The 17,742-nt window shown below is 44.6% G+C and overlaps 1 protein-coding gene across 3 annotated transcripts in view; it reads left to right on the forward strand.

Moving 5' to 3' along the window:
* Positions 1-17,742, forward strand: part of METTL17 (methyltransferase like 17) — a 480,739-nt gene that overhangs the window by 43,901 nt on the left and 419,096 nt on the right. For all 3 annotated transcript variants that reach the window (XM_069634026.1, XM_069634027.1, XM_069634028.1), the window contains exon 2: positions 12,969-13,122. In XM_069634026.1, coding sequence (XP_069490127.1) covers positions 12,969-13,122 — 154 coding nt within the window. The remainder of the gene's footprint in view (positions 1-12,968; positions 13,123-17,742) is intronic.

Here is a 17,742-nt window from a genome sequence, read left to right on the forward strand (position 1 = left end):
TGAAACATATATTTGTAGTGTCCGAACATGGCATTTAATTGGACATTTTAAAAAATCGTGATTCGATCCAGACAGCAATTTACAATTGCTTTCAAATTTCCTACATTCATCCAACACATAAGGAAGCCCGTAACAACATATGTAATACCAACAGTCTAACACCAAAAACAAAAGAACTAGACGAACATAGTGAAAACCAAAGTAGGACTTAGCCAACCAGTTTTCATGGCCGCAATAATAACAGTAACAGGGCACAGAGCGAATGGGGACTCTTTGAGACGGAACACGCTGACACAGGTAAGCGTGCTCGAGGGGCTACCGGAGGGGGGCGTATTTCACATAATGCGACCGCATGTGCTAAACACGTGGTGGCACGATCGACAATGTTTAATGTCCAAGAACGATAAACACGAGTGTTAGCGTAACTTTAGCCTCAAGTAACTATGGTAACACTTGCACACATGGCGTGCAAACACAATTTGCATGACCATGGTTGATTGATATGAAGACCCGGTCCAATGCTTATTTTCACAAATAAACTTTAACAGATTAGCCCAGTTTGTAAGTTTACAACGTTGAGTTAAAAATTAAAGTCACTCGGGAAATGATATTCTTTAAACAATTTTTTATAGCTCGCTCTATTCACTGGTAAAATGCACTTCATTAATTGTAAGGAAGGCAGATCATTAATGGGCCATTTATTTTAGGGATTTAACCCATGACTATTTAACTCAAACCACCAACACATGAACCTTGAATCAACCTTACTAGGTAAGAAGAAACACACCTTCTCTTTTTTGAGTTGATTAAGGATTAAAAAAAAGTTCTTTGAAAAGTGCAACAGGACATTATTTATTAAGTAATTATTTCTTTGTCTTTCTTTTTTTGTTTACATTCGCTATCATTATCTGTTGCATTTTCTTTTTGTCAACCATCCCTAACAATCCCACCTTTTCCCCTCCCTCAATGACCATCCTTTAACATGCATGCATGCAATTGTTATGTTTTATTTGGAATGTGTATACAACTATTGCTCATTTATCTTTTTCGTTTTTGCAAATGATAATAACTCTGTTAACGCAACTTGATTAGTCCTGATTTGAAAAAGACGCAGACGTCGAAACACGTGTAATCGCAAAGGGCACGCCTTGAATCTATGTACAATTAAAAATTCAAAGCTTACAATTTGGAGAATAAGAGGCATTTTTTGGTCTTCCTTTTCTTCTCCACGACAAGGGTGCATGACACTAGTACAAGTAACATAGTTTGTTGTATTCTGGTTCTAAAGTCTCCTGAATAGCATCTCTCGTCCGTGGAATTGTGCCACAATTGCCCTCTTGTTCTTTCTATAAAGTCGTTCTAGGTTCCCCCCAGCTGACCTCTCATGTCAGGAGAACTCCACCATGTTTGCCTTTTTGTTTGCTCTGTAATTCTATTTGATCAGTATTCAATCATGCCCTTAATAGCAATTATTTTTTTCAGAGTACCCCAGGGTTACCTCTTTCATTAGGCCGACTCAGTTTTCTTCTGGCGTCTCTGTATCGTCTCATGTTGCTGTGGTGCAGTATTTCTGCGGGATGGGCTTTGGTTACCTCTCAAACCCTTTTTCAGCTCTTTAGTCGTTGGCCTGACACCTCTTTCGCTGGTAAGGTTGCTACTCTTTGATTTGACAACACCTTTGATAGCTTTCCTGCGGCTGATGTTGCCTGCACAACACTTCCCTGGAGCTCACCAGGCTCCATCGCATCTCCTGACACTCCGGCACGTCGGAGCGATTATCTGCAGCTCAGGAGCACCTCTCCCCTTCAACTGGGCTTCCTCGCATGCTTCTGCTTTCCTCCACAATTCCGCTTCCTGCTCGGCATACTCTGCAGCAGTAGAGGTGGGGGAGCCAGAGATTTCATGGGTAGGGCAGAGCCTGGGGGCCATGCCTGGCTCTAGGAGCCCACCACGGGCTGAGACTGGGAAATGGCTGCACAAAACGCTTTCTCCAAAGCGCTCTGCAACAGCATATTTGCATGTCGATACATTTGTACCGAAGTTGGTACCCATTTATCTACCTCGGAAGGATGAAAGGCTGAGTTAGTGTAGCCGGGATGAAAACATGCAACCTGAAAATCCTCCACAGATCGCAGCAGCGAGTGCTCCACCCGCTGAACTATCTTGCCAGCTATGGTATAGAATTAGGACAGTCTCTGTTATTCTTTAGTACGGAGTTCATGAATAAAGTGATGGTGACCTTAACTGTTACTAAGTATGTTTGCAGGACATGCATTTTGTACCCTCCACTGCATTTTCATGGACAGTGTTAATGAAGCCTTATTGTCTGCAAAAAGTGGGAGAGGGGGCCTCAATTCACCAACATTCAGAGATGGAAGTGTAGTATAAATCATTGGTGCCGGTCCACTAGTTCTTTTAATTTTTACAGAGCGTACCTTTAGTTAAAAGGCTCAAACGCATCATTGATGCTTTTTCGTTCCCTTGAGGCAAATGTAGAATCGGTTCAGGCAGCTACCTAAGTAGGGCTCGGCCCTGCCAGAGCCACGCCAGGCTCGCCCAGCTCTATGCAGCAGCACCACACAGCTTCTCCTTCACTTTCATCTTTCGTGCAGGTAATTTTCAGATTTAAAAGCCCCCTTGGTTGATTGAAAGAGTAACAACTAGACCACACATTCTTTTTGGCAGCACTATTGATCTTCATTGACTCCTTGCTCCTCTGTCCCAGTACCAAAAGCTTTCTGGGAATTAAGTACACAGGTTTTTAAGTGCTTTTGTTGAACACGTTTACCTACAAAACAACAATCATCAACCTTGGATGTCAAGGGTGTTGGAAGGGCTATGCATATGTGAATGATGAGTAAAGTTCTGATTAAGAAGTAGGTTTCGAGCCCTTACAATTAAGTGTTCTGATGAATTACAACCGGCTATTAGAAACTCTGGGATTAGGGATTCTTCTTCACAGGTAAGGGAAAAATACTGCATCTCTTCTGTCGGAGCAATCACTCGCCCCCACCCCCCCACCACAGCCATCTCCTCTCATGTAATCCACCCTATGAATACCACCCCATGGTCGGGATTAGGTAGCTGTTGCCTACCCCAGGCCACATGGGTGGAACATTAGGCCGTGAATAGTGAAGACTCTGCAGAATTCATCCCACTCCTTTCTCCTGTGGTTTTTCCTTCTTGCAAACTTCAGTTCAATAATGTATCTTCAAGTTGTCTGTGGTGACTGTTTTATCGGTTTGTGTAGTTCCTTCAATACTTGACTTTGATTCCCGCTTTCTTTGGTCATAGCTTTCAGTTACTTTATTTTTCCTTTTGGCTTTCTTTCTTATTAATCGTTCTTCTCTTTTTCCATGGTAAAATGATCCCATACCTATGAATCTCTGCCACTCTTTTCTTCTCTGCCACTCTTTTCCTCTTTATATAGTTCAGTCTTTTGTCTATCTCTGAGACTATCTAGACTCTCTTCTTTAACTAGACTTCCTTTGTCTTGAATTATCAATATTATTCCAACAATGATTCTCATTCATTCCTCTTTGAGTTGCTCTGATAAGCTTTTCTCCTTGGCTAGGACGAGTATGATTGTTCTCATGATGATTCTCGTTGGCTTCCCTTCTCTTTATCTTGACTCGACGAGTATGAACATTAAAATAATTATTCTCCGTCCCGGCTCTCCCATTTTCTCTTCTGTTGCTATTGGGGATAACGTCTCCAGGTTTCCTATTCCTTCGAAATCGTTTATTAATTTTGTCTAGTTGGCTTCTTGTGATCTGCCTCCATTTGTGCCGTTGTATCGGATGTCTCCTCGAGACTTCAGATACTGACTTGTTCTGCTTTGACAGTTATAGAGTAGTATCAACGTTGTTTCTGGTCCCTTCTGTCCCCCACTTTCAACTTCTCGCTTTCTCACAACGGCCTCTCGAATGTCAGCATGGAAGCCAATTCGTACATTTGCGGGCTTCTCTCTCGTCTCCAGTCTCTTCACCTTTGATATATTACGTAGCCGTATGACTGCTTCCACCCTTGCCCCCCAGCGCAGTGTCCTGTTCCTTTTTCTGTCACCAATTCTCTGTCCCCAGCGGCTTCTTTTCTGCATATCCTCCTCCTTGTCTCCGTTAAAGGGTATTTTTCACTTAAAGAAACATTTCTTGTTCACAATAACATATGCTGGTATTTTCTTCATATCAATCTTTTTTACAGAGGTTTTGTTGGAATGTTCTTTAGGGAGTTCCTCACAGGAACGGGAGTCCTTGTCACCAGAGGGGCAGTCTCTACAACTGAGGTCCCACTTGCCTCGACCCCTAGGGAGGCTAACAGGTGCGAGGGGGGCTCCCCCTTGGGGACAAGTGACAAATTCCAGAGATTCGTCAAAGCCCCGACCATAGTATGCATAAGCAGGGTAAAAATAAGATAGAGAGTAGGAAAGTGGGTATCCGTGCCAGAAGACGAGGGAGAGATTAAGCTGGGGAAGAATGTTTTGTGAGTGCACATGTGGATGTCAGTCCTACGAGTTAGGCCATTGAATATTATGTAGAAAACTTCTAATGTGTATGGTATTAAGTCAAATGTGTTACAATGCATATTTGGGGAAATAAGAACATGAGTGGCTATGTAATATGTGAATGCATGAGAGTCTTGAATTATGATCAGGCAGCCCTCAACAATTTGGTGGCTCATTTGCCTGGGTCTACATTAACTTATAACGCAGGTCAAACTCCAGCATGCTATTTTTGGGACTGCCAACAAAGGCAGGATGTGGCCTGTTACCTAATGGACTGTGTAGGACGGTGAATACCCGTTGATATGGGGTAGGGGATGTATGCTCCAAGTGATCAATTGCAGCATATGTTGAAAGCCTGACACCCTTAAATGTGTAGTTCTTGAGATCCAAATGCGCAGTCTTGGAACTTTCCCAATTTCAAATTGAGCTTATGAATTGCCATAGTTTAATTGCAATTTCTACTCACCCGACAAGAACAGAATATAGATCCCAAACATCAGGTGGAATACAGGGCTCATTTTGCAGGTTAGAGGGATTTGCTCCCAGGGGAGTTGGCTTACAGAAGTTTCTGTTATTGAAGTCTTCAACCACTAGACGAAGATTTTCCATGTCTCTAGATTCTATTGCCTACTCTTACTAGACATTAGATATACAACATGTAGGACCGCTTCATGTGGTTCCAGAGGGGATTGCTTTGCTATAGTACAGTTCTTCAACTGTGCCTGTTTTAGTTTTTGCTATCTTAAATCCACTAGTCTTCTTGAAAATTGGCCCAATATTATCAATTACTGGTGATGGAGAGGTAATTCATTATTGTGGGCTAATGTCTGCTGCATTATTATTACATTTAGAATGGCTAGATTTAAAGCTTTACTATTGGATACTTGTGATCGGTCTGCTAAAGTTCGTCCTAGTGTCAGTTTAGATTGTCATTGCCCAAGGGATGACCACCACTGTCTGATCTATGAATTGATTCCATATCAGTCGGTAGGGACCAATACTGAATAGAAATAAACAAAGCATCTTTTGATATGCTTTAAAATAGCCTTTAAATACCCCCCTCCCCCATAACGTGATATTCAATCTAGTCCAATTTTATTTAAGGACCTATTGTCCATTTAATTTTGGAAAGGGAATGTCTGTCTTTTTTACTTTTGTATACACTGGTTAGCAGTCATTTTTAATTTTGGCTATTAGGGGGTGCTAAAGTGACACACATAATCTGGAACTATTGCATTACAGTAGAGCTAGGGGAAAATGACATACAAGGAGGGATTTGGGGTGATTTTCCCAAGGTAGAAATGTTCCAAGGGAGAAATCACCCAAGTTTATTTGTTCAAAACAATATTTGGTCATTTCTCCCCTGAACATTCCCAATGTGCCCAAACCCTCTCCCCACACTCCCGCCCCCTTACTTATCTTGCCTTCCGTCTCGCTGTGTCCCTGCGACGCCTGTTCCATTTCACTTCCGTGATCGAGAACCAGTGCTGCATGGTCCTTTTTTTTATATAGTATGGTGAGCGAGGTGTTGCAGGTGATACCCCTGAAGCCTTTTTTATGTATTTTTTTGGACTGCGGGACATCTGCAGGGACACCCCCCGCTTACAGTACAGTAAGCAGGGGTTGGGGGACACCCCGCAGCCCTAAACCGAATCCGGATGACCCACCCAACCAAAAGTCTGAACGAAGTTCGAACATTTGGTGGTACCTTCTTTCAGACTTTTGTTGGTTAGGTCATTTGGATTTGGTCATTTTGGCTGAAACCATAAGGAGGGACACAAAGCACGTAGGTGTTCAGTTATTTACCCAACCAGTAACTGTCCAGGGTCATGCTGATCCCTATGGCCATTCCCACCTACTTCCTATCACCACCGTCCCAAATCACCTCCTCCTGGGATCTATTTGAGCTACTCTTTATCAAGCTTTAGCATCAAATCTTGTGCTCGAAGTGCTTACCAGTGTTTTTTCAAAACAATGTTCATAGAACTAATGACTTAATTGGAGCTGTAAACACACTACTTTCAGACTCACAATGATGTGTAAAGAATCCAATTTGGTAAATTTAATTCAAGACTGAACACATGGAGTTACCTTCGTTGTATGTAACTAGTCCTAATTTAGATTTCTGTAGTGTGGACTCTGCTTGAAGACTATTGTTGAAAACACAACCTGAATTACATTTGGTTGTTTCAAAGTGGTAGGTATTTTACATGCATGCATGCATGTATTTATGTAGGTATATGGGCATGGTGCTCATACAGGTTTGATGGGGATTATATTATGTCATTCTGTCCATTGATTGTATTGATGTCTTTAAATGTTTTTACTTCTTGGTTTCATGCCAACCTTATTGATATCTTATACATATTGTGCATGGTTTTGTGCACAGTGTATTGTACAGACATATTTTTATTTTAAAAAAATGTATTTTGTTTGTCAATGCTTTCTGCCTTTGGAACAAGAAGTGCTATGATACGAGCTTGGATGAGCAGCCAGTGGTCCTCTCTCTAGCTTCTGAGATATGTTCTCTCCTCGGGATGTTGAAGGCTGCTCGGAGGGCGTTGTTTTGAATTACTTAGTTTCTGGATATGGTGCCTGCAAAGAGGACATTGCAGTAGCCCAACTTGGAGCCGATGATAGCTCGGGCAGCAGTTAAGCAACTGTTTCTGGAGAGGAAGGGGCTGGCAGTGTTTAGGACCTTTGTGGCATGTGCTGCTGATGAGGCAATGGCGAGACATGGTGGGGAGGCATTGAGGTATATCCCCTAGGGTTTTAATAGAAGTTGAAAAGGGAATGGGGATGTTGTCAATCTGGAAGGCAGACTATTGTTCATTGAGATTCTTTTGGGGCTCTAGGTGGTCCGATGAGTAGGATTTCCGTTTTTTCACTGTTTAGACATAAATGGTTTGCTGCCATCCATGACTGTATGAAGGAGTAAGTATTGTTGAGGGTGTTTGAGTCATCTACATAATTACCTGTGAGTGGGATCAGAATTGGGTGTCGTCTTCATAGTTGGTGTAGGCTATGCCGAGGAAATCCAAAATATCAAAAAGGGGCCTAGTGAAGACGTTGTAGAGGATCTGTGAGATGCACGACCCTTGCGGTACCCCATTGGAGACAGGGGTGAGGCGGGGCATTGACGTTCACTACGAATACCTTCATGGCGCTTCCTTCCAGAAAGGATGTGATCCAGGCAGTAGACCTGGAGGAGAAGTTGGCAGAGTGGTGCCATAGGATTTTGTGGTCGACCAGGTCAAATGCGGCAAACTGATGGAGAAGGAGGAGAAGGAAGAGGAGGAGGAAGAGGACCCCGTCCAGTTGATTTTTCAGGTCTAGGAGGGCTGACCCAGTGCCATGGCCGGGTAGGAAAGCCAGATTGGCGCATTTCTTGGATGTGGTTGGTTTCAAGGAAATTCTGAACTTGCAGGTAGACTGCACGATCAAGGATTTTTAGTAAGAAGGGGACAATTGTGATCGTCCTGTAGTTGGTGGGAATAGCAGGAACTAAGGTTTTAGGACCCAGGCTGCTTTGAGGCTGGCTGGCACTGTGCTTGTAGAGAAGGAGACATTTTATGAAAGCAGTGATGATTGCGGTTAGTATTTCTGCACAGTCCTTGATGAGGGGAGCTGGGCAAATGTCTCCTGTACATTTTGAGGGTTGAAGACTTTTGATGATTTTAGGGCTTCAGTTTCTGATAAGTCTTTGAAGCAGAGGTGTGGGAAGGATGGGTTGGGGAATTGGGTGGGATGCTTGTGGCAGGGGCACACGGGTCCTTATGGTGTTTAGCTGGGCGATTTAAGAATGTTCTTGTTCAGTGTGTCGATTTTGTTTAGCATTGCTGTTTGGATATCAGAACACCAGGTTTCATCCTTGGTGGGGGAGGGGGGAGGAGTGGTTGAAGTTTCCGCTTCCCTAAAGATGGTAAATATCTCTCTGGTGTCTGATTTGGCATTAGATTCTGGAATTGGATTTTACAGATATTATGGCTGGTTTATAACGTTTGGGATTTTGGAGGAGTCCTCTTTCGAGGTGTTGGTGGGATTTCTTTGCCACATTAGTTCTGCTTGATGTTTATGGTTATGCAGTTTAGGAGGTCGGGGATGAACTATGAGATGAGTGTCTGACTGGTTTGGCTTTGCAACGAACTAGGTGGGCAATGGTGTTCACTGCTTTGGATAGGGTTGCGGTGTGTATGTCCATTAGTGACTTAGGGTCGGTAGTGAATGGGGTTTTAAGGCAGGGAGTGTCCAGCCAAGGCCTGATTTCTTTTGTGAGCTTCCGAGAGCTGCGTGTGACTGCTGGGGGTAGTGGAGTGGAAGTAGGTTTAGGTTTCAAGGGCTAATGGAGACAATGTGGTCGGACCATGGGCAAGGGATGTTGACATTGAGACTTGGCAGTTGTGGTTGGCAATCCAGTCTAATGTGCAACCCTTTGCATGAGTGGGGCTGGTGATGTGGTGTGTGAACCCTAGGGTTTCAAGGGCGTTGGCCAGTGTTAGGCAGAATCACATGCAGTACCCTTTGGGAACACTACATGCAATTAAGACTACAAGTGTCAGTACAATTTCACTTTTGGTACAAGCCTGTACTACGCAGTTATGTGGTAGCAGTGGCTGAGCAGCCAGACTTATCTCAAGAGTTGAGTGAGCAGTAGAACAAGTTACACAAAGGACCAACAAATACAGTTGTTCAAACAAACACTTACTCAAGGTTTCTTGGTAAAAAGGAATATACATTTATTTACACAGTCAGTTTGAAAACATTACACTAGCAAGAACAGCTCAATATCATATACTAATATACTACAAATACACAACCAATAAGTTACTGAACAAGTTCAGCTCCCCTGAAGTGGGAGAAAAATGGCACTTCAAATACTTTAAAAAGGGGTATAAAGACAAGGTTATAAGAATCAACAGCACACATACTTTCATAGGCAGGGCGGAGGGTTTCAGTTCACTACACCCAGCAATTCAATTCAATAGGCATGGGCCAAAGTCAATGGTTCAGAGTCTTGTATAGGATAGCACAGTTCTGGTAGAAAATGGTTAATTCTTTGCCACGGATCTTAGGAGAATTTGGCTAGGCGAAAGGTTTGACGAATGTTTAGGGAAAGACAAGCCTTCGAAGTCTGGAAAGTTTCACAAACTTTCTCCGTGGCCGAAAATATTTCCGGACTGCGTTTGCACAGTATCTTCAAAGTGAAGAAGAGCTCTAGCTGAGGCAGTTGTTCCTGGCAGTTCGAGCAGATCTCGCTGTTCCCGAGCTTCAGTCGTGGGGACAAGGAGGACATCGGGAGGTTCCTGCACTGCCAAGGGATGCGGCCACAAGCTTGGCAAAACGTCGGTTTAAGGTGCGAGTGCCTTAAAGTTCACGAGCTGGTTTCCTTCCCCCTGGCTATCCGGTTTTCAACAGCACTCTGAAGAATATTCGACCAGGATGGGGACGGTGTCCAGGTGGCTTGCGAGTTGGTTGTTCCCACCAAACTCAAGGGAAGAAGTTAACTTTAAAGGGCTTCTCTGTCGATGGACTTTCAGGCAATTCGGAGCTGCAGCAGGGCTTCACCGGTCGTCCAGGAGTTGCAGCAGTCTTCTTCCTTCAGCTCGTCTTCGATTCTTTAGTTCCAGTGGTCAACTCTGCTTTCCAAGTCTCAGAGACCTGCTTTTAAACAGTTTTCCCCATTCATTCCAGCCTGCCTGTCACTCACACAGCAGGGTGGCTGTCCTTTCCGGACAGCCAGCCGGCCAATCACGCCAGAGTGCATTCAGGTCTCCTAGGAGACTAAGCACAGGGAGTTTCGGGCACCTCCCTCACATCCTGTCCATCCCAGACACTCGGGCGCCAGAGGAGAGCTTCAGCACTGAAGCCAGCCAAAGGCCAACTAACAAAGGGACAAAACCTGGTTTGGCGTGCAGAGACAAACACAAGAAGGACCTTTCCTAAAAGAAATGGCGAAAGAAGTTGACCAGAGTCTGTTTTTACAGATAGGTTTGGGCGCCATATTGAAAAACATGGCTGACCCGATTTTTAGCTACTGTAACATTTGACTGTTCCATGAGTGTTTTGACTCAGGGGGGTGTGGGGGGGGAAGCTAGGCAACCCCTCCAGCACTCTATAGGAAGATAGTGCGTGCTGGGTCTGTAAATTTAAAGAGACTAGTAAAGTCGATTTTAACTTTACATGCTCTGGGAGACAGTAGTTGGTCCCAGAGAAGGTATTTAAACCTTGGGAAGTCTAAAAGACATCCCTCTGCCACTGCACTGAAGGTGCTGTGTGACACACAGAAAAAGATGATGCCTATGGAGTTGTGTTAAAACTCCATAACCAAAGAACACAACAGTAAAACGCACCTCAAAATACATGGAAGAGTGGGGGAAAAAAGATCACACTCTTTCCAGGTAAAAAATCAAATCCTAGAAATCCAGCAAAGTTGCTGGGGGTCTCAAAAGGTAAGGGAAATTAGCACATTTTTTGAGAATTCTTCCTAACAGCCAGTGATGTGGCCTGAGGGTCATTGGAGTCATAAAGGCCCAAATTAAGATCTTCCAAGAGATTCATTTGTGTCAACGCTTTGATATTGTCCTCGAGGATGCGTACGAGGTTCTACTCAAAGAATATCACAACCTTGCGATTTCCTATAGTCCACTGATCCAGAATTGTTTGTTTGCCTTGTTCAGGATCCATGTTTTTATCAGAGAGATGGAGCAATCTAACCACAATTGGCTTCTCCCTCTGGGCTGTACCAGTCAAAGTGTCCATTCCGCCTTCTCCCTTGAAAAGGAGACCCATTCTATCTCTCCCTTGAACATGAGATCCATTCTATCTTGTACTGTCTTTTCAGTGTCTCTTGATTCTCCTTTTTTCTTGGATCCCCAAAAAGCATACATGTTTGCACCTCTCCTTGTTTGCAATGTCATCCAGCTTTAAGTGCATTTCTCCCCCACCTTGTCTTTCCAGTTCAGATACTCGACCGTCCATCTGTGTTTCTAATACATCTACAAACGTCTAAATTTCTTCCAGGCTTTGCATCCTCTCCTCCATCAAATCCAGTTTACGTTTCCTTTACAGCTTGAGTCTCATATCTGACATCATTCCTCTAATTTCTTTCAGGATGGACATTATTAACCCTCCCCTTTTTTGCTGCTGGGTCTTCTGCCTTGGGAACTTCCAGCTACCTTATTTTTTTCTCTCCATCTTGCTGCCTTCTCGCCGGAATTGCTCGAGGGCTGTCTTTCAACGTATCCATTCTTAATGGCACTGGAGGGGGGTATTCCTTAGACACACGCTACTAATGGGGCTCTACCTCTGACCCCTTTGCTTCAGTCACTGAGGCCACCTTTATCCTCCACCACATCTATTCAGACGTCCTAATCAATGGGTCTCCTCTTTAAGGCACAATATGCTCTCCCCAAATCTGTAGCCAGTAGCATTCATCAACCTGTTTCAGGAGCATGCTTTCATGTTTATTCTCTTAGGGCAATTTACCATGTCCTTTGAGCGAGGCCCAGATTAATTTGAAGGGGAGAGAGAGCAGTGGTGACTATTTTGCCCAGCAGAGTTGAATCAGTCACCTGAAGTTGCTATGGCAGGGTTAAACATCTGCTAGGCAGCCAGGTTGCAGCGAGGAAGCGGTTGCAATGTTGGAACATTTGTGAAGGACATTACAACGCCTCTGGTGCCTTGTGTATGTCATGTGGCGGGGAGGCCAGAGTGAGGAGGGTGCTTGGATGTGCCTGGCATGAGGCCTCGTGAAGCGCCAGGTGCTTCCCAGGGTGTGAGATGATACTGAGAGCAAAGGATGCCAAGGCGCTAGGTGACGGGTAGACCGGGCACAGGCCTTCCGAGGGGAGGGCAGATGTCGAGTCTGCAGAGGCTGCGTGTTGGGCACGGAGAGAGGTAGAGATCGGCATTTGGGTCCTTTGTGTTGTGCTGTGCTGGGCTTACAGAAGGCGGGAATTGAGGGTCTGTGAGGCAGGGGAGGACTCTGGAAGCAGGGTTGGATGGGAGAGTAGGGCAGTGAAAAGCAAGTGTCCAGTGGTGTTCTGGGAGGAAACGCACTCTGCAGATGTGATGCAGTTGGTTTAAGCTCGAAACTGTGAGTGCTCCAGAGATTGGCAGGAGCGGAAGGCAAAGGACAGCAAATAACTTGCACTGACACCCCAACACATTGTTTAGCTTTAGTTGTGAGGGCAAGGATAGGTTTTGGACACAGTTTAAGTTGAACTTTCTGACTCAGACTTTCCTTAATTACATTCAGGTAGGGAAAATCCACTTTAGTTTAGGGCCAGTTAGGCCTTCAGCCATCCTGACATTTGTGTTAATAAAACAATTCGGTTTGAACTTTGAATCTGTCTCTTCATGATGCCTTCGCACTACCTAGCTATTGTGTTATGATGCATTTTGTGCCGGTAACCATTTATTTTAAGGAGCCTATATCATAATGACCGTTCTCTCTTCTTTGTAGGGTCTTGCCGCAGCTCTTAATCAAAGCCCACAAGTTGATAACACCTCAGATTTCCTGCAGCGAGTTCCTCATCGGAAGCACCCAGGGATCCTACACCTTAAGAGAGTAACCTTACCACAAGCAGTCGTAGAGGGTGCCCAAGCTCTCGTTTATAGTAAGTGACATAATTAGTAATACTGGTGCAACAGTCTTTTCGGCTTGATTTCAAATAATAATTAATAATAATAATAATAATAATAATAATAATAATAATAATTAGGCTTTTATATAGCGCTACAAACCCTCAGGTATCCGAGCGCTGCTTATTATTACCCACGGTGTGTGGTGCTCATTTATCGACCTCGGAAGGATGAAAGGCTGAGTTTGGCCCCGCCGGGATTCGAACCTGCGTTAACAGGCTCTGCACGGGTGTCAAAGCGAGCGCTCTACTCGTTGTGCCACTTGATCAGCTAAATGGCATGAGCCTTAGCTAATGTATAGTGATATAAACTCTGGTTCACATTAAAATGTTCATATTTCTCTGAATACTCATTGTTTTATAATCAATCCTTTGATGGGTCTAATAAGTGTAATCTCTGGCGAGTGACAAAGCATACAAGTCCTTCTCTGTGAAGAATGTGGGAGGACGACTCTAGTGTCATTTAAGCCTATATTTAGCATTATATATGTGCATATGCTGTAGGATTATTGGGTGGCCTAAAGAAGGCTGCATTGTCTGTGTCCAGAAAGCTTCATTTTGAACTTGCAATGATCAGTGTTCTTAGCTGCCTGATGTGACAAATCAAACAATAACTCGCTCAGACCATGATCCAGGCCTAGAAAATTCTAAAAATCTTACTACGTCTGCAGGGAGAGTTGCTTAGTTTTATATATTCGGTCTAAAAGAAATGCACTCTCTCCAGGGCGATGAGGGAACAAATATTTTTCTGTTCTTTCTGTAAATGGTGCATGTATTTGGTGCAATGGTGCCACCGAAAGGCCAACCATGCACAGTAAATTTGCCATTTACTGCAGTTTGTTTGCAGTAAATGTCAGACGCTTCAAACATCACCATACTCGCCACAAATTCATGTACCATCGCCGGTGCAAGTGGCGCCAGTAGGCTTTGCAAGCCCTAAATTGATAGTTTACAGGTTTCTGTTACTTGTACACAAGGGGTGAGCTCCTGGTCTAGGGGTGGTTCCCTAAGTCTATCTCTCATCCTTGTGCATCTCCTGCCTCCCCAACCAACGTCCACCTATTACCAGCTGGGCATTCGCTAGTTGACCCGCTACAGACAGGCTTGCCCGCTTTTCTAATCTTTCCATAACCGAATGGAGGCCTGATCTCCCTAACTTCCTCTGGGAAAACCTAGAAGTGGTTTAAAACATGTGGTGATTTAGTCTCCCTTTTCCTCTGTCCCAAATTCCTGCATTTTTCTGGTCTTCACACACGCTTGTTCATATTCATCCTCACACTCCAATACTTTCTTGTTACTCCTCCCACTGTTCCTACTTGTCTTTTTTACTGCTTCCCTCCCCCAACTTCTCCAGTCCTGCTCACTAGCCTCCTTGTCTCCTCTTCTCTGCCCCCTCTTACTCCCCTTCACTCCACCTTTCAACAATCCTCCTACTTGCCCTCCAAAATTACCTTCACTCTTTCACACCCTGTTGATACCACTCTCTCAATACCATACCTTGCTTAATTATCGCCAAACATGCCAGGACTCTTCTCCACCTGCTTTACACTTCTCTGGTCACTTGATCCTCCAGCACCTCCTCCGACCTCGCTTGAGCAACTCTCTCCGACCACTGACTCTCCTCTATTTGTATAGCCCTCCCGTTCTGTCTAAAAACATCCCCACGCTCCCTTTGGGTGCTCTGTCTGAGGTCTCCCTGGGCTAATGTCTGCCTTTACAAAAATCACATTTCTCATATCTCGTCCTCTTGTGGTCTGGAACCTTTCCTGGGAGATTTCATATGGGCCTTTAGCCCTGAACCCGCTTTCAAACCCCATTTTCTTCTACCCGGCTATGCTGTTCCGGGGGTTGTTTGCTCTGTTCTACTTCTCAACTTTGTTTCAAGCAAGTTACTATCCATAGTTTTTGTAGAGTGTACACTGTTCTCATCTTTGTTTTATAGCTCTCTGTAGCTAGCTCCACTGCTGCTTTTCCATTGTTCCTTCTAAGCAGGTTTGGGGACCTTGGGCACATGTCCCCATTCCTTAATGGGCTGCGATTATCCATCAGGGAAACAATTTCTCTTTCTGGTCTGGGTCTTGACCGTTCGACCCAGATGCATTGTGGTACTTGAAGACCTCTCCCCTCAAGATTTCTTCTGTCTTGCTGCTTACAGCAGCATAATTGATGTAACCTCTGTTGGGACCCAAAGTTCTTGGTTGTTGCTGTAGGTCTCTGGAATGGGCTGATCCCCCGGGGTTCACTGGCCATTCCGGTGTTCTAAGTAGTGTGGTGCAAGCTGGTGGCTGTATTCTCTTGGTCTAGCGTTGGGATACTGGGCCGCTTTAAGCCCCATGATATTGTGGGACCATAGGAAACATTTGAGAGCATGCAAGATGGCTAGGACAGAGAGGGTACTATGCATCGGGACAGAGACAGTGGTACCAAAAAGCAAACCTAACATAATGGCGAGCCAATGACTGAGGCCTCTTTCAACTCCCCACTCAGCTCCTCAAAGGTAAGTCTGGCTCTGGCTATGCCGTGGGAGGATGCCTACCCCAGGCTGAGGGGGTTGCGGAGGGGGAGCAGGGCGGGGTTCATACCCGTGACTCAGTTTTCGGTTTCCGCTAGCTAGTTGTCAAGCCATTATACTGTAGTTGCTTTGTTAGTTCTGACCTATAGTAGCGTCTTGCCACTGCCTGAAAAGGTAGCAGGAGAGTGAACCGCAGGGCTCATGACTCCTGTGCTTCTCTTTTTAGCCAGCCTCCTGCTATTGGAGTCTGCACCTTGCTGGTTGGGTAGGTGCAGAGTGTCTCTGCCCTCACACAGATACTCTCTCTTTGCAGGATGTCATTGGAGCAGATCAGCGAAAAAGAGAAAGGATGGCACACTAGTCTCCCACCATGCTGATGCACGTGAGACTGATCAGGGATGCTGAGCTCCTCTTTCACGCCTTTAAAACTAGTGCGCCGACCAGGGAATGCAATTCCCACCAAATGGTGCAGGCACATCGGCATATGAGGACAATACCTGGCAAATTGCAAGCATTTCAGTGCACTTGATGGGAATATTTTCAAATGGTGCAAGTGCCCTTGGTACGTGTTGGAAGTAACTGGTGATCTGCCAGTACCAAGCAAATGTTGAGTGTCTTTGCTTAGAGGGAAAACCTGGGCAAGCGGTCCAAGTGAGAGGATGTATCAAAGAATGCCATCTGTAAGGGTGAAATAGGTGACATTTCTTTTGTTTTTAAAACAAAAGAATGCGTTCTTTAGCATACATGATGCTGTTCATTTTCTCCTGGAAGTGGGCTCTGCCAAGTAGACCTTACTTTCATAATGTTCCATGTCAAAAGCATGTGGTGATGCCTCTTCTCCCCCCGCACTCCAATCCGCTTTCTTGCAATGCCACATGTGCTTCTGAACATAGCTGCTTGAACCCAAAGTTCCAACAGGCAGAGGAGGCGTTTTCGGTCTGACCCTCTGGTTCAAAACATCATAATTGCGTGCCCCAGAAATATAGCAATCAATGGAAACTTAACTATAAGCCATGTCTGGTTTAGCCATGATGGCTACTGGGATTCCAGAATTATACAACCACAAGCAATGTATGTCCTTTTATTGTTAGCTTGGTAGACGGAGAGTCATTCATGACTGCTGAGATGGATTTCTCAAATCTGGCCTGGTGGACAGATTTCAGGAGGCCACCCTGGTTATAGTGAATGTGGGTATTCTTGGGAGTTTAGCCAAACCAATCAAGGAAAGCGTGGAGTGTGGTCAAGGCTTAGTCTCGGGAAAGCTGAGTGCAGCCTGGGGTCCTCAATGAGTCCACACAGTGAAATACACAGTGATTCTACTTAGAAAGATGAGTACAAAGCTACTCTATTTGTGATAGGCCCAAAAAAACACTAAGAAAATAAATCGAGCATTTAACATTGTCACACAACACTCTAAATATAAAACGTGTATAAAGTCACTTTTGGTTATAACAAAGTACACAATTCATCTTTACGCCTGAAAGGAAGGTAAGTTGCTAAGCAATGGTATAACCAGTTCGCATGAATAAAAGCCCTAACTTTAGAAGTCCAACCCTAACTTGAATGGGGCCTTGTGCCCAAAAGTTCACAAATTTCCTTTAGGAGAGGGGACACAGTCAGGAAATGTTCCTGTGGGGATGAACAAGGTTCCAGAAGACTTCTCATGACTTTTACAGTTAAGTAAAGTACTTCGATCTTTTAAAACAGCTTTTTAAATAAACGTTTAAAAAGCAAGAGAATGGAATAAATTACACATTTTAGAATTAAGGAGTTGGGGGCACCAGTAAGTATTAAGACTACTCACTGCCCTTACTCAGATTTTCCCGAAGGATTTAGCAAGCGGAATGGGGGTCGCTGGAGGTAGGTTTCCCACTGTTGGATCCAGTAGAAGATGCCTAGGAGCTGTGGGTGCAAAGAGGTTTCCGGTCGGGTCCAAGAGCTGAGTGCAAAACAGCAGGCACCAATGGAAGACTCTTAAGGATGCTCTGCCAGACAGGGGGAAGGCCGCTTCCATCGACAGTCACTGCACACGGGTGACAGTAAGCGTCTCTCCAGTTGCGAATAAAGGAAATCCTCGAACAGGA

Source organism: Ambystoma mexicanum, chromosome 13 (genome assembly GCF_040938575.1).
Source record: "Ambystoma mexicanum isolate Mex_15411 chromosome 13, UKY_AmexF1_1, whole genome shotgun sequence".
NCBI lineage: Eukaryota > Metazoa > Chordata > Amphibia > Caudata > Ambystomatidae > Ambystoma > Ambystoma mexicanum.